The sequence below is a fragment of the Oncorhynchus keta genome, chromosome 32 (genome assembly GCF_023373465.1).
Source record: "Oncorhynchus keta strain PuntledgeMale-10-30-2019 chromosome 32, Oket_V2, whole genome shotgun sequence".
Lineage (NCBI taxonomy): Eukaryota > Metazoa > Chordata > Actinopteri > Salmoniformes > Salmonidae > Oncorhynchus > Oncorhynchus keta.
This window is the reverse complement of record NC_068452.1, coordinates 31,739,357-31,765,201: the sequence shown is the minus strand read 5'-3', so window position 1 is coordinate 31,765,201 and position 25,845 is coordinate 31,739,357. Positions and strand designations below refer to the sequence as shown.

The 25,845-nt window shown below is 41.8% G+C and overlaps 1 protein-coding gene and 1 long non-coding RNA gene across 6 annotated transcripts in view; one reads left to right on the top strand and one right to left on the bottom strand.

Annotated features, from left to right (window-relative positions):
* Nucleotides 1-25,845, top strand: part of LOC118365626 (protein shisa-6-like) — a 68,277-nt gene that overhangs the window by 2,881 nt on the left and 39,551 nt on the right. For 3 of the 4 annotated variants that reach the window (XM_052491358.1, XM_052491359.1, XM_052491357.1), the window contains exons 3-5: nt 4,925-5,073; nt 11,279-11,371; nt 12,173-12,244. In XM_052491358.1, the coding sequence (XP_052347318.1) occupies nt 4,925-5,073; nt 11,279-11,371; nt 12,173-12,244 (314 nt within the window). The remainder of the gene's footprint in view (nt 1-4,924; nt 5,074-11,278; nt 11,372-12,172; nt 12,245-25,845) is intronic. The other variant, XM_052491360.1, reaches the window with a different exon arrangement.
* The window catches only part of LOC118365627 (uncharacterized), a 33,729-nt gene continuing 32,500 nt past the window's right edge, over nt 24,617-25,845 (bottom strand). For both annotated transcript variants that reach the window (XR_008088744.1, XR_008088743.1), the window contains one exon: nt 24,617-24,796. This is a non-coding gene — a long non-coding RNA (uncharacterized LOC118365627). The remainder of the gene's footprint in view (nt 24,797-25,845) is intronic.

Sequence of the window (25,845 nt, the reverse complement as noted above, 5' to 3'; positions counted from 1 at the left end):
AGATTAAGCCAGCAGCTATCTCATTCACTCACAGTGTTATATGTGAGTAGTATACCTATGCCTTGCAATAAAAACTATAACAAGAGAGTACCCAAAGAGATGGTTTGGGTGGCGAAACCACATGTGGTTAGCCAATCATTGTGGTTGTCTAATGGTGCCCATAGCAGAGGGGGTTATCTACCTGTTCAGCCAAAGCTAAGATCTTGATTAAAGCCCATGTGAGGCTAATTGTGCCTTGCTAGGACTGGCTTCTGTACCCTCGTTACCTGCTGGCTCCATAAAATCAAGGTAGTGATTGGAATTCAGATGGATTGTTCTCAGAGTCCATGCAGCATGAATTTGTCCCCATTCTTAAGCAAGCCCCTCCCATGGCATCAACCCTAGATAGAAAATGTATGTTTCTCCTCTAGAGATCATTTGTACCACACCCCTAATGGATATAGTGGCTGGTCTAGCAGACTGGAAGACCTTTGTCTGGAGTTAAATGCAGCTTGAACTGTAGCGGTGGCCAGATGTTCAGTATGGGGTAAGCTCCGAGGATGACACTGTCATCTTGTCATGACAGGGATCTACAACCATAGATCTGTCTCTCTTCCACAACATCCGTTAACCTCAGCACCTGTTTTCTGCATTAATACATCTGCTGTTAGATGAGTCACACTCACACTGTTGTTAGAAGTCCATACTTCAGCCTGTCAAATGTCATTGACTCCTAGCTGAACAATGCATATCAAAGCAGTAGAAAGGAAACCTTTTTGTTCCCCTCAGTTTATTAAACATCTGGTTCTGAAGAGAAATCTTTCAGGTGGACGGTTCTGTTGACAAAATATAGATATGAGAACAAGGCTTGGATAAGTGCCCCCCATTCATTTTTCTTTCGAAAATTCATGGTCATATTTACAACCTCAATAGCTATTGATTTAATAGTCACACCAAAAGATGGTGTCAAGTACAGGTCTTTGGTTTACGAGATAATGTTCTCAGACACATTTGTCTGCTCGTAGAGTGACATTCAAATATACAATCCTTAAATGCAAGCCAAGCCATTACCTTGACAGTTTCAACGATGACAGTACAAGTAGAAATATGATACCAATATCTGTCTGTCTCTAGTGTATTCCTACAGTTCTAGTCAAAGCTATTTCATGCAACCTACCAAACGGCTCACTTTGATCCCACTAAAGACTATTAGACTTCTGAGGCTGTGGCAGTACCTCCATCTCAGTACTCAGAACTGAGGAGACTGTGAGGATTTCTGGCCCCTTAATGCTCTCCTATCCTAGCCTTGGGGCGTACTTTCAAATGGAGATGCTTACTGCCACCACCACATCAGTATGAGTGGTGGTGAGAGAGATGAGACAGATGCTGTCCAATTCTGATTTTTTTCTTTACTAATTTGTCTTTTGACCAATCAGATCAGCTCAAAAAATATATAATGTAGGGCCTCCCGGGTAGTGCAGTGGTCTAGGGCACTGGGAGGTCCGTGGGGCGACACACAATTGGCCTAGCGTCATCCGTGTTATGGAGGGTTTGGCCAGTAGGGATATCCTTGTCTCATTGCGCACCAGCGACTCCTGTGGCGGGCCGGGCGCAGTGCACGCTAACCAGGTCGCCAGGTGCACGGTGTTTCCTCCGACACATTGGTGCGGCTGGCTTCCGAGTTGGATGCGTGCTGTGTTAAGAAGCAGTGCGGCTTGGTTGGGTTGTGTTTCGGAGGACGCATGGCTTTCGACCTTCGTCTCTCCCGAGCCCGTACGAGAGTTGTAGCGATGAGACAAGATAGTAACTACTAACAATTGGATACCACAAAATTGGGGAGAAAGGGGGGTAAAATTCTATTTAAAAAATAATATATATATATATATATATTATTATTATTTTTTTTTTAAATAGAATATATATATATAATGTAAAAATATCTCATGTGACTGGTCAAAAGACCAATTTTCAAATGAAATCAGAATTGGGCTGCATGTGTAAATGCAGCCAGAGTAGGGATGACTAAACGAGGTGACATTGCCTAGTGGACATTCAATAGCTTTTTTAATGATTTATTTCCAACAATCATTTGGCACATTTGGTAACAATGATCTCTGCCGGGGAGAAAAAACGACTTCTGTGGCTTGAGACATCCATGCTGATAACCCTGTCTAGAACATGGGATTAACTATATACTAGGCAATGGTTTAAATGTATTTAGCCCTGTAAAGTGACTCAGAGTTTTATCTCAGTGACTGGGGATGGATTGTGAGGGGAATGCTAAGGCATTGGCAGACCTTTGTTGTTTCTTCTGTGACCTTCACGGAGGCACAATAAATGTCGAGTGAAAGCCAAAGCCAGGGATTTGAGTGGTCTATATTGATCACTTTCTCAAAAGCAAACCTGGATGCAATTTAAGATGGATCTGTTGCAAAAAAGTATCTACTCTCAGATTGAGTATGTATTAGGTTTTGTTAGGCCGGTGAGAGTCAGTTCCAATACATTCAAAAGGGATTTCTAAATTGACCTGCATGCAGTGAGATTGAATATGTATTTTTAGAGTGATTTTACCATAATATTGGGCAGAGAAAGCAGATTGGGTGAGGTAGGTGAGATAGTATGACTTTGCAATGTCTCTTGTATAACTGTAAAGCATGTAAAGCACACTTATATGGATTTATTTCTTCTCCAGTCTCTGCTTTTACTCCATTAGTGGTTGGCATGTCAGTGATATCCTTCTCTCTGCTCACATTGGGAATATTCATGTTGTTGGTGTTCCTGACAACCTATTCTCTCATGGACCGACTATGTAAACCTAATTGGTACTGGTACTGGTCCTCGAGCATCTGACCAAATTACAAGAGATTTTATTTCTGCGTCAACCGAGATTACTGACAACCTGATAGGCAGGTTCAATGCTGCAATTCTTTTCTAACATATTCATTCAGCCATGAATCATGGCTTGACAAACATTTTGTGGAGTTCAGGATCCAAGGGGAGTAGAAATTCACTTTGGTTTCCATTTTTTTCTCCCCAATGCTTTTGAACCGATTTTAATTGGAAAATGGCCCGGTGCAGCAAACAAAGACCTAGCAAAGCTGCAGTTGGCTCAAAACAAAGCAGCACGCCTTGCCCTTGACTGTACACACAGAACTAACATCAACAGCATGCATGAGTCTGTCATGGTTGAGGGTTGAGGAGAAATGTTACTTCTCTTCGAGTCTTTTTAAGAAATGTGTGTGTGTTGAAAATGCCTAACCACTTGTATAATCTATATGCATACACTTCAAACAGACATACTGTACATACTCCACCAGATACGCCACTATGGGTTTCTTCACAGTACCCAAACCAAAGACAGATTTAATGCATCGCTCAGTTACTGTATGTTTAGAGCCATGTCATTGTGGAATGCTCTGCCACAAGAGGTTACTCAGACAAAAAGTAAGTTTAGGTTTAAAAAACGGACAAAAAATGTATGTTGTATCACATAAATACTGTTGTCTCTTGGTCCCATTCAAATATATAACTCTTATTTTTATGTGCATTTTTCATTTGGATTTAATGTAATATCTTGTGTTTTTCTTGTCTATAACTGTTCTGTACTTTGTCATGTATTTGTACATTGTATGTGTACCCCAGGAAGAGTAGCTGCTGCATGTGCAGTAGCTAATGGGATCCTAATAAACTAAACTAATGCGTTTAGAATGCAGATGATAGACTTGTTGAACATCTACACCACATGCTCATAATAATTCAATCTCTGTCTCAGTCTGAAATAACAGACTCAAATAACATGTCACCATATCTGTAAACACATTCTAGTCTTCCTTATCTCTTTTCACAATGTAGAAATGTGTTCAAATAGAAACAAAATGAGAAAAAAATCCAATTTCACTGCGGAGGCAAGTCCCTCTGATAACCAACAAGACTGAACTACATCCTCTGTCATGTGCTGCAAGTGCAGTGTAAAGGGAATTACAATTTATTTTCACTTCTCTTCTTTACAGTATTTACTTCACTCCCTCGATGGATGATGGGTGTATCGTTTGAAGATTATTTTATACGTTCCCATTTCTTGTAGATGTTTTTCCCCTTCCCGTACATAGGAATGTACTGGTGCTATTGAAACATGATTTACCGAAGAGATTTTGTAGGAGAGGAAACTGTGACAGATCTAGACTTTGGGGTTTTCAAACACAATATTTTTTTAAAAGCACCTCTATTCCTCCACTGTGTGGGACTGGTTGAACGTGTTCCTGCCATACAAGACGCAAAGTAGTCAACTGGGGCGATGAAAACCAGGTCGCCTCAGTCTGTGGAAAGGATATGGTTAAAGTGTGCCCATCCTAGAAGGGAAAGGCTATTAATAAATAGCTCCCAAAGTCACAGAGAGTTATGGAAAGAAGTTGACTCAGGTCGACTTTGACACAGTTACATTACCCTTTCAGCTCTTTGAAGAAACCAATATGTCCACCATCCTCACCACTATACTTCAATGGGGACCAATGTTGAAAATGGTGATAGCAAGATGCTTTGTGTAGAGCCCTTGAAAATTGGTAACTTGGTAGGAGTTAGATTCCCATTTGAACCTTAGTAGTGGGGGCGTATAGCTCTAGCAGAACATTCTTCAAGGAACATTGATGAATGGCTTTAGCTGTCTTCCCTTGGCCTGAAGGGAAAGGCCCATCTGAACTCAGTGTGGCTCAGTATTGAAACCTGGCCTGTCGGCCACCTTGGGTGTAATTACACTTCACACTGTGCCTGGTTCTGGAGCTCCACCAACACAATTGGAGCTGTATGTAACTAAATAAATTAAGTAGACCTTCTGGGGATGTTGAGAATAATGGTTGTCGGTGATTGAAAACAGGAAAGTATTTCTGGTTCTGTTTGTATAGTCTGAAAATGCAAAAATTACATCTGTGTTTTTACATTTCTTTTGCAGAGCCCTTGCAGACATTTTGAGGCAACAAGGACTAAATAAGGAGAATGAAAATATTGCAGCATTGGAGGGTTCACCCAAAGACATGGACACACCTCTCCGAACATCCAAGAACCATTACACCCCAGTTCACACCATGCTAGCAAACCATGGTGGGTACCTGCACTGTTTTTACTTCACATATCCAAGAATATCTTGCAAAAATGATTCAAACTGTATTTGTCCTAAGCATAGTTTCTGAAATGGTCTTTACCTCTAGTAAGCTGCATGGTGCACTATGAGTTGAATCAAAGTCCTTTCTCTGTATAAAATCGATACCCAAGATGACAGAGTTACTATGGAAACAGAGGTTATGTTAAATAGTTAGATCAAATTAAACAAGGTTCAATGTAAATGTCATGAGAACATAATAGAGAAGGTGTTATTAAAGCCATATTCTTTGCCCTCAGTTACGTTCTCTGAGTGGTGGAGATCCAGTCTGAATTTCATATAGACAGTAGTGATTGGTAGGAATTGTGGAGGTAGATTATAGAAATCCCATAGAAACGAGACAAGCAGGGATGACTGAATAAGGAGACATTCTATTATGGACTTTCAATAGCTTTTTATGACTACACAGTAATCTCCATTGTACACACTTCTATGTAACAGTATATATAACTACTGTCATTATACTTGGCTGACATGTGTACAACAATGTTATTTCTATGGTATGCAACCTTTGCATGGTAAAGTGGGACCTTATTGCTTTCATTAATGGTTAAAATGGTCTTTGACACACACACTGAAATAGATGATGGGCAGTGTTGGGGAAGCTACTCTGAAAATATAATTAATGAGCTACCAGTTACTTCACACTATTGTAAGTTAAACTACACTAAAGCTAACCTTAAAGTTACTTTTAAAAAGTAGGTCACTACAACCAAACTACTTAGCGAAAAAGTATCATACCTGAATCTGAAATGTCACAGACTGCAAATTGCAAGAACATATCACTCTGGAGTCAGATGTTAACAGAATGTGTATTCTGGCCTATTAAACTCAAACATGTGGAATTAGGCACAAAAAAAAGTGTTTCAAGTGAGAATTAGGCAGGTTTGATGCTGAAAAATAAGGGCAATTCTTGCCTACTTCACCAATATTTTATTTTTGAAAAAAAAAGTGGTGTGTAGTTACAGTAGTAAACTACGACACTACATGGCAAAAAAAGTTGCCTACGAAGTTGCCTACTACATGACAACACTACCAAGATTTGAATTTAGGTCAACTACCACAAAGCTGCTGTAAAAATGTATTTAAATTGCTAGTTAAACCACATGTAGTTCACTACTCCCCCAAACTGATGATGGGGGCCCTGCTACTTAAGTATATTTTTTAAAGACTGAAAACGATATAGCAGTTTAGACAAAGGGCCTCGGCTGAGTCTATTTTCATGCTGGGGTTCCATAAGCCTACTCAGCATTGGCTCAAAATGGAGATGCAACTTAACATGTTCTTCGGGAGACACATGGCTTTTGTCCTGAGATAATTCGGTCTTGCATCGCTGTTCCTCCTTCTTTTATCCGGTCTCCAGATCCCTGCTCCGGGGATCACTTGCTAAGTGCCCTGGTATGGTGTCCCAGATTCAGTGTTATGTTTCACTCTCGTGTCAAAGTAGAGACTCCTCCTCATCCAGGGATTGTGTCAGAGGAGAACTGTTACGTGCTACACCATGGGATGTGAGCCGCTTTTCTCAGACTTGACTCGAGCCACAAAAGCCACAGCTGCTGGTATGTGCAGTTTATTAAATGAAACTACTGTAAGGGCTAGCCAACAGAGGTAGTTACAGTTATGTTTGCCTGAATTCCAGCACTTGACACTTCAATAATTCTCATTGGAATCAATAACCACTTTGACTGCCATACAGTTGTCCAAAACTAGGATTGTCTAACCCCTTATTGGCTTTCATCCCCTCTAACAGCTTTCACTGTGCTTCATTAATCAATAATGTTAACCCTGAAGTGACCTCAAGACTACCATGACACCCCGGTGTTTACCATTAAGAGATTGTGGACAATGCTGGATACTTCCCTGGTGTTTAACATTAAGAGATTGTGGACTATGGTGGATACTTCCCTGGTGTTTAACATTAAGAGATTGTGGACTATGGTGGATACTTCCCTGGTGTTTAACATTAAGAGATTGTGGACTATGGTGGATACTTCCCTGGTGTTTAACATTAAGAGATTGTGGACTATGGTGGATACTTCCCTGGTGTTTAACATTAAGAGATTGTGGACTATGGGAGATACTTCCCTGGTGTTTTACATTAAGAGATTGTGGACTATGGTGGATACTTCCCTGGTGTTTAACATTAAGAGATTGTGGACTATGGTGGATACTTCCCTGGTGTTTAACATTAAGAGATTGTGGACTATGGTGGATACTTCCCTGGTGTTTAACATTAAGAGATTGTGGACTATGGTGGATACTTCCCTGGTGTTTAACATTAAGAGATTGTGGACTATGGTGGATACTTCCCTGGTGTTTTACATTAAGAGATTGTGGACTATGGTGGATACTTCCCTGGTGTTTTACATTAAGAGATTGTGGACTATGGTGGATACTTCCCTGGTGTTTTACATTAAGAGATTGTGGACTATGGTGGATACTTCCCTGGTGTTTAACATTAAGAGATTGTGGACTATGGTGGATATTTCCCTGGTGTTTAACATTAAGAGATTGTGGACTATCCTGCTAACTTCCCCAGTGTTTAACATTAAGAGATTGTGGACTATGGGAGATACTTCCCTGGTGTTTAACATTAAGAGATTGTGGACTATCCTGCTAACTTCCCCAGTGTTTTACATTAAGAGATTGTGGACTATGCTGCATACTTCCCCAGTGTTTTACATTAAGAGATTGTGGACTATGCTGCATACTTCCCCAGTGTTTTACATTAAGAGATTGTGGACTACCAAGGATACCCTAGAGGCTGACTATTTTGTTTGGGTTCATGTCAGTCCTGCAATTGGTCTTCATCCCTTGTGGCCTCCTTCTGACACGACTCATCTTTCTGTTGTGAAATACTGTACGTGTCTCCCCCAAGTCTGGCATCAGGTGTACTATATTGGGTTAAACTGGCCTTGACTGAACTAGCCTCAACACATACAGTAATTCATTACATACTGTATTACAGTGCTAGTTGGTGTCTTTGGTGGCTCATGTAGGTTATATGTGGATATACCTGGGAATCTGCAGTAATACATGAGATCCTCATATGAATATATCTGTTTTTCACAATTCAGATTGTATTCTACGTTGTTTTATTTTTACACTTGGAAATATATTATGTTCTAAGGAAAATCAGTTAAATGACCCTTTCAAGATAATGTATCAGTATATTTCAGCATAAGAACATAGTCAACGTCTCATACAGTAGAACCTGAATTCAGCCCTTAGGCGCTGTCCTTAGAGTAGACCAAGGTTAGAAAGCTGATTATCCCCATCACAGCTTGTCAAACACTGGCAGGGATACAGTGCATTCGGAAAATATTCAGACCCCTTCACTTTTTCCACATTTTGTTACGTTACAGCCTTATTCTAAAATTGATTCGTCCGCCTCTGGCTGGGCCACTAAAGGGTATTCAGAGACTTGTTATGAAGCCAATCCTGCATTGTATTGGCTGCTTAGGGTCATTGTCCTGTTGGAAGGTGAACCTTCGCACCAGTCTGAGGTCCTGAGCACTGTGGAGCACGTTTTCATCAAGGATCTCTCTGTACATTGCTCTGTTCATCTTCCCCTCAATCCTGACGAGTCTCCCAGTCCCTGCCACTGAAAAACATCCCCACTGCATGATGCTGCCACCACCATGCTTCACCATAGGGATGGTGCCAGGTTTCCTCCAGACGTGACGCTTGGCATTCAGGCCAAAGAGTTCCACCTTTGTTCTCATGGTCTGAGAGTCATTTAGGTTCCTTTTGGCAAACTCTAAGCAGGCTGTCACGTGCCTTTTACTGAGGAGTGGCTTCCGTCTGGCCACTCTACCATAAAGGCCTGATTGGTGGAGGGTTGCAGAGATGGTTGTCCTTCTGGATGGTTCTCCCATCTCCACAGAGGAACTCTTTGCACTTTCAGAGTGACCATCAGTTTCTTGGTCACCTCCCTGACCAAGGCACTTCTCCCCCGATTGCTCAGTTTGGCTGGGAGGCCAGCTCTAGGAAGAGTCTTGGTGATTCCAAACTTCTTCCATTTAAGAATGATGGAGGCCACTGTGTTTTTGGGGACCTTCAATGATGCAGAAATGTTTTGGTACCCTTCCCCAGATCTGTACCTCGACACAATCCTTCCTTGCAGCTCTATGAACAATTCCTTCGACCTCAAGGCTTTTTCTCTGACATGCACTGTCAACTGTGGGACCTTATATAGACAGGTGTGCCACGCCTTTCCAAGTCATGTCCAATCAATTGAATTTACCACAGGTGGACTCCAATCAAGTTGTAGAAACAACTCAAGGATGATCAATGGAAACAGGATGCACCTGAGCTCAATGTCGAAGTCTAATCGAAAGGGTCTGAATACTTATAAGGTACTTCTGTTTTTTATGGGGTATTCTGTGTAGACTGTGTAAATGATTTAATCCATTTTAGAATAAGGCTGTAATGTGGAAAAAGGGAAGAGGTCTGAATACTTTCCGAATGCACTGTATGTGTTGTAGTTGTTTTCCCTTTGGTATTATTCTAAGCCAAGAACACTTCATGAAGGCATACTTTGAACAGATTTTTAAAAAAAAACTTGCACATAAACGCCTCTTTCTATTCAGCATAAATTGGACACAGTCAACTTCTTAAATCCTGAGAGTCATTAAGTATTTACTTGTTTCTTTAGTATGAAAATCCCAAAGTAACAGTGATGGATAAAATGTTTCAGCAATCAGTTTACAGTATCCATTGGGCTTGAAAACAGAACCAAACAGGCTTTAGAGAGCTCAGGCCTGTGTCAAACGTCAGTGTAATGAGGACCAGGGCTAATGGTCCCAGGTGTTCCTTCTCATTATGATCATTTGAAATGCTGTTCGATCTCTGCCTCTATGGCCCAAAGGTCTGAGTGACGCTATTGACTTTGAAGTTGCTCCATTGAGATGAGGCTGTTGAACTATTTGCCAGCTAATGCAGACTGGCACTAACAGGAAGGAAGAGAGCTAGGGGAGGGGAACTCAATAGGCCTTTCTAAGACAGACCGTCATGTTGTTTCTCCTCTATTTTCAGCTTAAGCTTTCACTGCCTGATACATACTCACTTTCTCAGCCTACCTGCATCTTTTTGTGCACAACATTTTGGTGTTGGATTGGCAGGACAAATGGAGGTTGTCAGACTGCTGGCCGGCACTTTGACGGTCCATTGTGGATCTCTGCACTCTCAATTACAGGACTTGTTCCAGCCAGACACACTATATCATCTTGGAACAAATTATGTTACATAGTGATCTTTAAGACCAAGGAAATTCAGGATGAAATGTTTTGTTGCAAGGCACCTTTTTTATAAACTGACATTTCATAGATGCAGTACTGCAATGCAGCTGTCATGATAATGAAGATAGATCCAATTACACAGTGTATGAATCAATTATATAAGGTCCCTCCATAGTGTAGGTCTATGTGGGGTAAAAGTGTTGTACTGTATAAGTTGAGGATGGAATGAATCCGTTTTAAAACACAGGAGAGTGTCTCGGTTAGAAGGGTTCTTTAGAATCTCATCACTGATCTTCAGGGTCACGTGCCCAAGCCTGAAAGACATTTTGCCATCCAATTAAAGTTTGAATGTTTTACCTGCTTTGGCAAAAGGGCAGGGCTTTTGACCCTGAATGGGCATCTTTGTTTAATTTGTGAGCGATATGAGAAGGGAAGGTCTTCACTAGCTCCCCCAGCTCGCAGCTTTGGGGAGACCTTTTGCGGTGGTGATGATCCTGAGTGTACATCAGACAGCATAAATTGTTAATGTGAAACCTTCCTTTCCCTCTGTGCCCCTGTTCCTTTTCCAGTTGTCTGAGCCAAAGAGGAAGTGAAATACAGAGGCCTCCTCACTATCTGTCAGAGTACTGGCTGAACTGAACTAAGACTCCATAAAAGACAAACTGCCGTGAACAGCTATTCAGCTAACTCAGGAATGAGGCTAATGCATCATGTAATACGTTCATTAACTAGGGTGGTTGGAGGTATTAAGAGTTTCCCAAACTCTGATATGTGTACACAGTTGTTTGTGATTTCGTGTGTGAGGGTTGGAACGAAAATCAGCAACGGATATGCTTAGTGAATTGTCTCGGTCAGATAAATGGTATTGGTCATCTCATGCCATCTTAACTCTGCATTTCTCTCACAGGGCACTACGGGAAAGAGAACTTCCGCCAAGGCCAACTTGATCATAACTTCATCTCCTCTGGATTCGTGACACTGGGACGACCGCACCTAAAAGGTATTGTCTGTTGGTCTGATGACAATTACTATTTCTTCAAGAGTAAAGACAGCGTTGACGTACAAACTTCTAACACAAATCTCACTCACATTTTGACCTTGCCTCTCACCTCCACACATTTCCTCCACTCTTTGTCCAAAATGTCTTCCTTTGTTTTTCAAACCACTGTTTGAGTAGATCAGGGGGAAACAGTGCAATAGCCCATCCCAATTATTTGACTTGCTCACTTCTCATCTGGCAGTCACCTTGGGAAATGGGACTGAAGCTTTTGGCAGAACAATAACGGCATTTCTCAAAGCTAATTGAAAAGAGAAAAGCCTCAGCGAGTTCCTGCTTTGTTCAGATGTGAAAAGTACTCTCTCCTTTTTGTTATGTTTTTCCCCTTGACTGACTCATAAAGGCATTTACACAATGGCCATGTGTGGATGAAATAACACTCAGCATTATCAGCACTGCATGCTGTACTTGTCACATCCTCCAACTGTTCTTCGTGCCAGATCACTGTGTACAGAACTGTCTACTGTACGAGAACAATGCAGTCAGTTGAGCTGACAGTCTCGTCTCCGCTCACTAAGGAGGCTTAAAATCATTGATGATAGTTGTACATAAGTGACTTCTTGTCAATTGCCAAGAAAACTACATTATGATATACACCTATTGAATTTATCAGTCGAAATATAAATAGGCTGAATTGCAACATAGAAAACGAAATGTTCTTAATCTGAAAGTATAGGATGATAATAGCTAGAGTTGGTGCATAAAGCTAAGTAGTAAACAAGTGGCTGTTCTCTGTCTTTGCAGCGCAGCACTCTGTAGACGATTTAGGGCAGCTGTCCTGGCAGGGAGATCTGGACGTTCCTAATATCTCCTACAGTATGTAACATATTCTCACTATGGAGACCCCTGCTTCCTGCCGGAGAACAGCCACACACCTGCTTTCTGCTCCCGCCAGATAAGACCACTCTCACACACCTTGACCCTGGGCCCATAGAGTGGGTTTGGCGGCTAATCGCACCAGCTCCTCATAATGCAGGGCATCAGAGCAGTCGCCCTGCCACTATCATTAACCAGCCCAGTACAGCTTTCAGAAAGCATGGCTGGCTGGCGTACCTGATGGTGAACATATAGAGAAACAACTCCACAAGGAGGAGTGGAAAACAGGCTTGAATGTCTGTGCTGGTCTGTTCTCCAAAGTATGAAGCAGTCATGGGTTCTGTAGATGATTAGGATAGACAAGGAGGGTGACAAGCATTAAAATGGTTGCTATGTTATGATTAAGTGTGTGTGTGTGTGTGTGTGTGTGTGTGTGTGTGTGTGTGTGTGTGTGTGTGTGTGTGTGTGTGTGTGTGTGTGTGTGTGTGTGTGTGTGTGTGTGTGTGTGTGTGTGTGTGTGTGGACACATTCTGATCCTGTTATTGTGTTTGCAATTCCATAACCACTTCTTGTAAATTTTAGGTGTCTGCAAGGTAAGTGGTATTTTGCCAAGTGACAAAAACAAATACTGTTTTACATTTACTTCAAATATTTCCTTGCAAATCTATATAGTTGTTCAATATGTTCATGTCTTTATACAACAAATGTATGTGAAAATTAGGTAGGCTAATTGGGGTTTGAACAGCAATCCTCTGCCTTCCTGTTAGGCCACATCACTGCTTCCTGGTGTTACAGTAACTGTCATTACAAAGCCGAGGGCTTTTCCACCTCAAACAGCTGGCTGTCAACAGGCTCTCTGTCTGCTCCCTGTACCTCCTGTTACTATCACCAGTTTGACATCCAGTATTGGCACTGACCCAGTATATAGCTTACTCTTTATTCTTATTTCTCCTGTTTTCTTTATTATATGTATATATATTGTAGTGACCTGTGTTATGTGTTATGCTGTTCGTTGGTTGTGTTGTACTTACCAGTACCCAGTGTTCACGGGATCCGACATGCCAGTCAAACTGCTATCTGCCAACCACGGGATTACCTGGAATGTTCTGGTGCCGGGCATCCTGATGGTTGGTGGAGCGGCGGGTGGTGGGTTTGGGGGGGTTTGGCTGGGGGGTGGAGCATCACCAGTTTAAGACCATGCTTAGCCATTGTTCTCTCTCTTACATCTGGTCTTATCCAGAAACAGTCACGGTTGATTTATACGGGTATCCTTATTCGGCGTGGGCTATGGCCAAACAGTAGCCTGTGTTGAGTTTGGTTATTAAATTTGGAATTTTTAAACTCAATTCTCTGTCTATGAAGCCCCTAAATAAGGTCTGGTGCAACCAATTACCTTCAGAAGTCACATGATTTGTTAAATAAAGTCCACCTGTGTGCAATCTAAGTGTCACATGATTTGTCACATGATCTCAGTATATATACACCTGTTCTGAAAGGCCCCAGAGTCTGCAATACCACTAAGCAATGGGCATCACCAAGCAAGAGGCACCATGAAGACCAAGTAGCTCTCCAAACAGGTCAGGGACAAAGTTGTGGAGAAGTACAGATCAGGGTTGGGTTATAAAAAAATATCTGAAACTTTGAACATCCCACGGAGCACCATTAAATCCATTATAACAAAAATTGAAAGAACATGACGCCACAACAAACCTGCCAAGAGAGGGCCGCGCACCAAAACTCACGGAACTGGCAAGGAGGGCATTAATCAGAGACAACAAAGAGACCAAAGATAACCCTGAAGGAGCTGCAAAGCTCCACAGCGGAGATTGGAGTATCTGTCCATAGGACCACTTTAAGCCGTACACTGCACAGGGCTGGGCTTTACGGAAGAGTGGCCAGAAAAAAGCCATTACTTTTATTATTATTATTATTATTATTTTTTAACATTTGGTGTTCGCCAAAAGGCATGTGGGAGACTCCCCAAACATATGGAAGAAGGTACTCTGGTCAGATGAGACTAAAATTGAACTTTTTGGCCATCAAGACAAACTCTATGTCTGGTGCAACCCCAACACCTCTCATCCCCCCGAGAACACCATCCCCACAGTGAAGCATGGTGGTGGCAGCATCATACCGTGGGGATGTTTTTCATTTGCAGGGACTGTGAAACTGGTCAGAATTTAAGCAATGATGGATGGCGCTAAATACAGGGAAATTATTGAGGGAAACCTGTTTCAGTCTACCAGAGATTTGAGACTGGGACACAGATTCACCTTCCAGCAGGACAATGACCCTAAAGCAACACTTAAGGGGAAACATGTAATGTCTTGGAATGGCCTAGTCAAAGCCCAGATCTCAATCCAGACCTCAATCCAATTGTGAATCTGTAGTATGACTTAAAGATTGCTGTACACAAGCGGAACCGATCCAACTTCAAGGAGCTAGAGCAGTTTTGCCTTGAAGAATGGGCAAAAATCCCAGTGGCTAGATGTGCCAAGCTTATAAAGACATACCCCAAGAGACTTGCAGCTGTAATTGCTGCAAAAGGTGGCTCTACAAACTATTGACTTTGGGGGTGAATAGTTATGCATACTCAAGTTTTCAGCTTTTTGTCTTATTTCTTGTTTGTTTCACAATAAAACATATTTTGCATCTTCAAAGTTATAGGCATGTTGTGTAAATCAAATGATACAACACCCCCCCCAAAATCTAAATGGGAAAATGCCAAGGGGGGTGAATACTTTCGCATGCCACTGTATATATATTCACTTTTTAAATTAGTTATACTATTTTGATATTGATTGCTGCACTGTTGGGTAGAGATGGCAAATTAAGCAATTCACTGTACTTGTGCATGTGACAATAAAACATACATTTGAACTTGACGTACATGTTACGTGTCTCCACCACATCATTATAACCCTGCTACAATACACCATACTGAACCCCTGCTACAATACATCATACTGTAACCCTGCTACAATACAACATACTGCAACCCTGCTACAATACACCATACTGAACCCCTACTACAATACAACATACTGCAACCCTGCTACAATACACCATACTGAACCCCTGCTACAATACATCATACTGAAACCCTGCTACAATACATCATACTGTAACCCTGCTACAATACAACATACTGTAACCCTGCTACAATACACCATACTGAACCCTGCTACAATACAACATACTGCAACCCTGCTACAATACACCATACTGAACCCCTGCTACAATACATCATACTGAACCCCTGCTACAATACACCATACTGAACCCCTGCTACAATACATCATACTGAACCCCTGCTACAATACAACATACTGAACCCCTGCTACAATACACCATACTGAACCCCTGCTACAATACATCATACTGAACCCCTGCTACAATACATCATACTGTAACCCTGCTACAATACAACATACTGCAACCCTGCTACAATACACCATACTGTAACCCTGCTACAATACACCATACTGTAACCCTGCTACAATACATCATACTGTAACCCTGCTACAATACACCATACTGTAACCCTGCTACAATACATCATACTGTAACCCTGCTACAATACATCATACTGTAACCCTGCTACAATACATCATACTGTAACCCTGCTACAATACACCATACTGAACCCCTGCTACAATACATCATACTGTAACCCTGTTACAATACACCATACTGAACCCCTGCTACAATACATCATACTGTAACCCTGCTACAATACACCATACTGTAACTCTGCTACAATACATCATACTGTAACCCTGCTAACATACATCATACTGTAACCCTGCTACAATACATCATACTGTAACCCTGCTACAATACACCATACTGTAACCCTGCTACAATACATCATACTGTAACCCTGTTACAATACACCATACTGAACCCCTGCTACAATACATCATACTGTAACCCTGCTACAATACATCATAACTGTAACCCTGCTACCCTGCTACAATACATCATACTGTAACCCTGCTACAATACACCATACTGTAACCCTGCTACAATACATCATACTGTAACCCTGCTACAATACATCATACTGTAATACATCATACTGTAACCCTGCTACAATACACCATACTGTAACCCTGCTACAATACATCATACTGTAACCCTGTTACAATACACCATACTGTAACCCTGCTACAATACATCATACTGAACCCTGCTACAATACATCATACTGTAACCTGTAACCCTGCTACAATACAACATACTGCAACCCTGCTACAATACACCATACTGTAACCCTGCTAACATACATCATACTGTAACCTGCTACTACACCATACTGTAACCCTGCTACAATACCATACTGTAACCCTGCTACAATACACCATACTGTAACCCTGCTACAATACACCATACTGTAACCCTGCTACAATACACCATACTGTAACCCTGCTACAATACACCATACTGTAACCCTGCTACAATACATCATACTGTAACCCTGCTACAATACACCATACTGAACCCCTGCTACAATACATCATACTGTAACCCTGCTACAATACATCATACTGTAACCCTGCTACAATACACCATACTGTAACCCTGCTACAATACACCATACTGTAACCCTGCTACAATACACCATACTGTAACCCTGCTACAATACACCATACTGTAACCCTGCTACAATACACCATACTGTAACCCTGCTACAATACACCATACTGTAACCCTGCTACAATACATCATACTGTAACCCTGCTACAATACAACATACTGCAACCCTGCTACAATACACCATACTGTAACTCTGCTACAATACATCATACTGTAACCCTGCTAACATACATCATACTGTAACCCTGCTACAATACACCATACTGTAACCCTGCTACAATACACCATACTGTAACCCTGCTACAATACACCATACTGTAACCCTGCTACAATACACCATACTGTAACCCTGCTACAATACACCATACTGTAACCCTGCTACAATACATCATACTGTAACCCTGTTACAATACACCATACTGTAACCCTGCTACAATACACTATACTGTAACCCTGCTACAATACACTATACTGTAACCCTGCTACAATACATCATACTGTAACCCTGCTACAATACACCATACTGTAACCCTGCTACAATACACCATACTGTAACCCTGCTAAAATACATCATACTGTAACCCTGCTACAATACACCATACTGTAACCCTGCTACAATACACCATACTGTAACCCTGCTACAATACATCATACTGTAACCCTGCTACAATACATCATACTGTAACCCTTCTACAATACACTATACTGTAACCCTGCTACAATACATCATACTGTAACCCTGCTACAATACACCATACTGTAACCCTGCTACAATATCATCATACTGTAACCCTGCTACAATACTGTAATCCTGCTACAATACACCATACTGTAACCCTGCTACAATATCATCATACTGTAACCCTGCTACAATACACCATACTGTAACCCTGCTACAATATCATCATACTGTAACCGTGCTACAATACATCATACTGTAACCATGCTACAATACACCATACTGTAACCCTGCTACAAAATCATCATACTGTAACCCTGCTAAAATATCATCATACTGTAACCCTGCTACAATACACCATACTGTAACCCTGCTACAATACACCATACTGTAACCCTGCTAAAATACATCATACTGTAACCCTGCTACAATACACCATACTGTAACCCTGCTACAATACACCATACTGCAACCCTGCTACAATACATCATACTGTAACCCTGCTACAATATCATCATACTGTAACCCTGCTACAATACACCATACTGTAATCCTGCTACAATACATCATACTGTAACCCTGCTACAATACACCATACTGTAATCCTGCTACAATACACTATACTGTAACCCTGCTACAATATCATCATACTGTAACCCTGCTACAATACACCATACTGTAATCCTGCTACAATACACTATACTGTAACCCTGCTACAATATCATCATACTGTAACCCTGCTACAATACACCATACTGTAATCCTGCTACAATACACCATACTGTAACCCTGCTACAATATCATCATACTGTATCCCTGCTACAATACACCATACTGTAATCCTGCTACAATACACCATACTGTAACCCTGCTACAATATCATCATACAGTAACCCTGCTACAATACACCATACTGTAATCCTGCTACAATACACCATACTGTAACCCTGCTACAATACACCATACTGTAACCCTGCTACAATACATCATACTGTAACCCTGCTACAATATCATCATACAGTAACCCTGCTAAAATACATCATACTGTAACCCTGATACAATATCATCATACAGTAACCCTGCTACAATACACCATACTGTATCTCTAGCATCTCTCTTCAGTCCCTAAATTCCTTTCAAGTGTGTGTTGTGATATTCTGGATCTTTTCCCCATGCATTCACGTGGAACTGTAAATATGTATTAATGAATATCCATATGCTAATAGGGAGACATAACGGAGTCTTCAATCAAGAAAAACAACTGCTTAGCACAATAGGAATGACCTCAAATTTTATTGAGCAAAATCCTTTAGTTCTCTGTGGGGGCGTACACTCTACTCATACAGACACTATAGGACTGCAGGCTAACGTTCAGTAGCAAGCTCATATAGCTCACGGTAGATCGTTTATGTGGCTGGCTAGTGAAGTGTCTGTTGGAAGGCTTGTGCAGTGAGTGTGATTTATAAATGATATCAGTGAGTGGTTTGAATTGGCAATGTCTATCCATCTCCACTCTTCCATGATGGATTGGCCAGGCAGACGTGTCCCTTAAGCCACTGTGGACCACAACAGATGTATTAGACACAGCTAAAGGCCAAGCCGCTGCCAAACAGGAAATGCTTCAGGAGATTCCACTTCATTCATTCATTGAATTGATAAAATGTGTTTTTGAAGCGGGTGAAGATATCTCTCCCAGCTGATATAAGAATCTCCATTTGGAGGAGTTTGAGGGGTGAGGTTCTTCCTGCATTGTTTGGAGGTCATTGCAAGGTTGTTGGAGAATTTGATAGAGAGAATCTTATTGTTACAATAAAACTATCCAAGATGTTTGACAGATTAGAGGTATGTTGGAGTGGAACAGGCATAAATCAGAGTTAGAAATTATTTGTCCTCAAATGAGACATTAACCTTGCAAATTACTAATTGGTTGTGAAAATACAAATCTTGCCAAAGCTAAGTTGTGTTACGAATGTAATAAATGCTAATCTGTTTGTCGTAACTGACTTAACACAATAATGTGAGGTCATTGCCAGTGGGCGTAGACTAATGTGGGTCGACTATTTCATAATATTATTTCAAATGTAATTTCGTCATTCTGAACCCCAGGCCTTTTTCCTTCAGAAGTACCTCCTTTCACAAAACCTAACTGTTTTTGAGGTCAAAAAAATTATCCTTTGTCCATCGTGCCAATTTCAGATATCAAGTGAACAAACATTACCCTTGTCTTAAGGATTTTATATGCCCCCCTTCACCCTCACCCCTCTGGCTGTGACATCCACTGATGTGCATCCTGTTTAATTATTTTTTCACAAGTTGCTCCCTGATTTTGTCCCAGGGGGAATTGGTTTCTTCTCATCCCAATCCATTTAAGGTGACCTTGTCTCATAGGGACAGTGCTGCAGCCCTCCCACTCCATTTTTCTCTAATCCCTGAGGCTCCACATTGGTAGGGGAGGTCAAGTACACCAAGCAGGTGTCACCTGCATGACAACCTCCATTATGGGGATCTCTCCAAGTCTCAGGTCTAAAGGCAGACATTTCAGCTAAGTGATATCCCAGAAAGGAGGGGTACTGAAGAGGAGACTGTATACAGTATATTTTTTATTTAACTAGGCAAGTCATTTATGAACAAATTCTTATTTACAAAGACGGCCTGGGAACAGTGGGTTAACTGCCTTGTTCAGGGGCAGAACATATTTTTTACCTTGGCAGCTCAGGGATTCGATCTAGCAACCTTTGGGTTACTGGCCCAACTCTCTAACCGCTAGGCTACCTGCTGCCCCACTATATCACTAAGAGGGACATTCAAAGACCCAGTGCAGAGGAGTAAGACAAGTGGAAAAGGAAATGGCTGGGCAGAGTGTCTTAGCTGTGACCTCTACTGTTCACTCCAGACTGGGAGGGTGTTAAAAGCTTGACCCCTGAGTAACCTCCCAGTAGCGTGAGCCCCCCAGCCGTCCATCGCCCCTCCTGACCAGTCTACTGTGACCACTTCACTGTGTCTTCGGCTGTGTGACAGCCAGGGGAGGAGGAGAGGCATGCCCACGCATGGCCCTGCCAACTAGATCCTAATGGACAGGCCTGAGCACCAAGACGGACTGTAATCCAATAATAGTGGGCCATTGTGACGGAGGCACAGAACTCTCTACCTTCACACAAATACGACTCTCTCCCCACTATTGTGAGTTTTCTGTCTAAAAATATACAGGAAGAAATTCTAAAGGATTTATTCATGGTGATATAGTTGATGGGAGAATATTCTCTTTGTTGCCTGTCTTTGGAAAGAGGCGCAATCCATTTTTATTTTAAGAACCAGGGCACTATTCAGAGTTGGGGCTCTTGCAAGACATCTAAAGTGCTTCTTGTTAAGGTCATGTCTGTTGTGACATAACAGTTTGTGTCATAGCATGTCAAATGTTGCGTTAGATATGGAAATGTGAACAAATTGTTTGCAACTGGTAGTTTAGATAATCTTGACATTATTTTCGATCGTAATCCAAAATCAATAAGTCTATCAATTCAGCATGGTGAAGGTAAATCATAGATGAATTCAGCTTGTGAATAGTTCACAAACCCATAAAGGCTATCGAGCGACACTGCTCTCACTGACCTCGTTCCTTTCTGTTCTCAGCAAGAGCCACATTGGTAGAAGCTGTGTTTTCCTTCTCTCTCCCGATGAGCATGTCTATGAGCAGTCTCTGCTCTGTAGGAATCTGGAATAGTCAAATGCACAATATGAATTGATTATAATCCTTATTCAGCCTGTCTATTAAAAAAGCAGGCTAAAGGAAGTGATTAGGTTGGCTTCATGAGTCTCATGCTCTCTTAGTCCCACATGCCTTTAACAGTGGGCTGGGTGGCTGTGGGCTGGGTGTAACGGTTTTCTAATGGTGAAGGAGAGTCGGACCAAACTGCAGCGTGTAGATTGCGATCCATGTTTAATAAAACAAACGTAACACAAATCAAAACAAAAACCAAAAACAGCCTATACTTGTGTCAACTAACACAGCACAAGGACATCAAGACACCCAGGACAATCACCCACAAAACAACCAAAGAATATGGCTGCCTAAATATGGTTCCCAATCAGAGACAACGATAAACACCTGACTCTGATTGAGAACCACTCCAGACAGCCATAGACTCTGCTAGATCACCCCACTAGCTACAATCCCACTATATACCAAAACCCCAAGACAAAACACACCACAATACAAAAACCCCATGCCACACCCTGGCCTGACCCAATACATAAAGATAAACACAAAATACTTCGACCAGGGCGTGACACTGGGTGGCTGTGGGCTGGGTGGCTGTGGGCTGGGTGGCTGTGGGCTGGAGCTCAGCTCTCTATCCGCTCGCCTTCTGATTTGTATTATTTATTTTAGTAGTTTAATTTTACATTTATTTAACTAGGCAAGTCAGTTAAGAACAAATTCATGTTTCTTTATCTTACTGATAAACACACTGATACCCTCACATCACCTCTAGTGATCCATGGTCATTTCATGCATTATGCACTGCTGTTGTGTGTTTGTCCAGTGAAATCACATTTGAAGGGCCGGAGATGGATCAGCATGTACGGTGTGTGTGTGTGTGTGTGTGTGTGTGTGTGTGTGTGTGTGTGTGTGTGTGTGTGTGTGTGTGTGTGTGTGCGTGCGAGAGCAATATGCATATTGATGCCATCTGAGTTTTGATGGTACTCTGCATTATGAATTGGCATGGAAACAGATAGATATGCATTCATTCATTGCTTACTTCGTGTCTTTAAAGTGTCTTTATGTCAAATTGGAAAAATAATTATCTTTTTCCCATCTCCATATCAGGAGTTGGTGCATTTATTCTTGAGATCGTACCACTTCAGAAAAGAATCGCAGAGCCTCCTTGAATTCCAATGTGCCTGTTGAGCTTGAGTTAGGATTCAGTGTGTATGACAGTGTTTACTATTCAGTTAAATGATTTTCACATTTGTATCATGTTGTGTGAATGTGCTTTGTGAAAATGATACACCAACTTGCACAGCAATACAAACATAACTGTACAGCCTTTTGTAGGGAATTTGTATTTGTGATCTCCCACATTAAAGCACATGTTAAGGTGTGTTTCAGGTGTCTCCGGAAGGTGGTGATTGACTCCGCTGTCCTGGCGTCGTGAGGGAGTTTGTTCCACCATTGGGGGCCATTTAACTGATGTCTTGAGATGTTGCTTCAATATATTCACGTAATTTTCCTCCCTCATGATGCCATCTATTCTTTTCCTCCAAACATAATGATGGTCATTATGGCGAAACAGTTCTATTTTTGTTTCATCAGACCAGAGGACATTTCTCCAAAAACTACGATCTTTGTCCCCATGTGCAGTTGCAAACAGTAGTCTGGCATAGCTTCTCCTGCTGAGCGGCCTTTCAGGTTATGTCGATATACTACTATTGTTTTTACTGTGGCATTTATGACCCCAAAAAACATACTTATTTATCATCCAGCATCTTCACAAGGTCCTTTGCTGTTGTTCTGGGGATTGATTTGCACTTTTCGCACCAAACTTACCAAAACTATAGTTTGTTAATTGTTTTAATCTCTAAACTTCCGGAGACCATTAATAAGTTAACATAAAAACAAATCATAAATAATTTCAGTCTGCATTATTGTCATATATAAATACCTCCTTCCCTGCCAATGTGATGGTCCCATAAACAAAAACAACCAGGACTATGAGGGGTCTCTCCGCTGTCTGGCTCTGGATATTAGGGCAGTCCTTTTCATTTACTTTGTGCTAGTGAGATTGAACGTGGGTCCTGTTCAGCTGCATGCTCAGCCTTATAGGTACTTGTGGTCCATGCATGTGGCTGATTGTGAACAATTGACTGGGAGCTGCCATGGAGGGAGAGAGAGAATTACATGCGGCTTTTTTTTTAATGGCGGTTTTCAGTGGTCTCCTTGCTCTCTCTCTCTACTGTGGATATACTCTCTCTCTCTTCTCTTTCTCATCTCTCTGTCTCGTTCTCTCCTCTGAGCGCTCTCTTCGCTCAGTTTGTACAGATCTCTACCTTCAGGCATTTCTGACCCCCTTAAGTCTTGGCTGATTTCTTTAGTCTCCCCTGAGTTTCAGTCTCCACAACCCAATCGACTCATTCATGACATCAGAAATTTCTGTTTAAAGGCACAGTCAACTAAACTCTGACCCACTGGAATTGTGATACAGTGAAATAATCTGTCTGTAAACAATTGTTGGAAAGATTCTTGTGTCATCAAAGTAGATGTTCTAACCAACTTACCAAAACTATAGTTTGTTCAAAATATTTGTGGAGTGGTTGAAAAACTAGTTTTAATGACTCAACCTCAGTGTACGTAAACTCGACTTCAACTGTATCTATCAGTGAACCAGTTCTAAAAACAAATCATAAATAATTTCAGTCTGCATTATCTCATATATAAATCAAAATATATGCTCCACTCAGTCTCCAACAACAGGTTCCTCCCAATGTGATAAGCTGCAGGATTTGTGCCTGAAAGTAAAATGTCTTTTCTAATGCTACACCACAGTGTAAACAAAAGAAAACAACCAGGTCTCTTCCAGACAAACAGGAAGTCTGAAACAGAGGTGTGGTTGTAGAGGGGAGTAGGGCAGTCCTTTTCATTTACTGTGTGTCTATTGCAGTCCTGTTCCTGCTGCATGCTCAGCCTCTCAGTCTTGTGGTCCATGCATGTGGCTGATTGTCAATTGACTGGGAGCTGCCAGCTCAGTCTCTCTCTCTCTCTCAGTCTCTCTCTCTCTCTCTCAGTCTCTCTCTCAGTCTCTCTCTCTCTCTCAGTCTCTCAGTCTCTCTCTCTCTCTCTCTCAGTCTCTCTCAGTCTCTCTCAGTCTCTCTCTCAGTCTCTCTCTCTCTCAGTCTCTCTCTCTCTCAGTCTCTCTCTCTCTCAGTCTCTCTCTCAGTCTCTCTCTCTCTCAGTCTCTCTCTCTCTCCAGTCTCTCTCTCTCTCAGTCTCTCTCTCTCTCAGTCTCTCTCTCAGTCTCTCTCTCTCTCAGTCTCTCTCTCAGTCTCTCTCTCTCAGTCTCTCTCTCTCTCTCTCTCTCAGTCTCAGTCTCTGTTAAAAGTCCTTGGGAGGCTAGTATGCCTTATTATAGTTCTCCTCAGGTTTAAGAGACTCCTATTCATTCTATCCTTTACATAGCATTCCATTCATAATGGAGACAGCAAGGAGGGGACAGCAAGGAGGACAGCAAGGAGTCATCAGGCCAGGTAGTCCTGGGGCACGGTCCTCGGGTCCTAGGGTCCTAGGGTTGAGAGAGAGAGAGAGAGAGAGAGAGAGAGAGAGAGAGAGAGAGAGAGAGAGAGAGAGAGAGAGAGAGAGAGAGAGAGAGAGAGAGAGAGAGAGAGAGAGAGAGAGAGAGAGAGAGAAAATATATATATATATACTTAAATTCACACAGGACACCAGAAAAGACAGGAGAAATACTCCAGATATAACAGACTGACCCTAGCCCCCCAACACATAAACTACTGCAGCATAAATACTGGAGGCTGAGACAGGAGGGGTCGGGAGACACTGTGCGTTGGGCCAGTAGCTGAAAGGTCGCTGGGTCAAATCTCTGAGCCGAGTAGGTGAAAAATCTGTCGATGTGCCCTTGAGCAAGGCCCTTAACCCTAATTGCTCCTGTAAGTCACTCTGGATAAGAGCATCTGCTAAAATGTAAAACATTCCCCCTGTCTTCCCAGCATAGCTTTTTATTTCATTAGTTTGCTCATACAGTTGGAAACATCACACCATATTAAAGACAATGTCAGGCGGGTTATTTGAAGGATTAATTGACATCTATATATTGTATATAGATACACAGCCTTTTATTAGGGCAGGGATATATTGCTGTCTCTATCTGCATTAGGGCTGCATGCTCTAAAGGTCATTAATAAGAGACATGCATTATTCATCAACTGTTCATTTTGATGGCAAGGTATAAAACAGCATTTTTGATGTAAACAGGGAAACAGTCGGACACTAGCAAGAGATGAGGGGACCACACAGCCTTCAGCTTGGGGGTTGAAGTAAAGATGAAGTATAAGACCACTGGCAGGGCTTATTACCTGCCGGGCTGGAGCACGAGGAACCAGAGAAGAGAGGAAGGGTGACAATTACACAGCCATTCAGCTACAGGGCACGTCGTATGCTAGCATGAAATGCTATTAGCGGGCCGACAAAGTTGTGAATTAAATACTATAATGATGAAAAATCCCTCTATGACATATCCAATCATGTTAGGATGGAGATGAGTGTTATCTGCACTCCACCTGTCAATATCTATTATGAGGAGGGAGCAGCACAGGG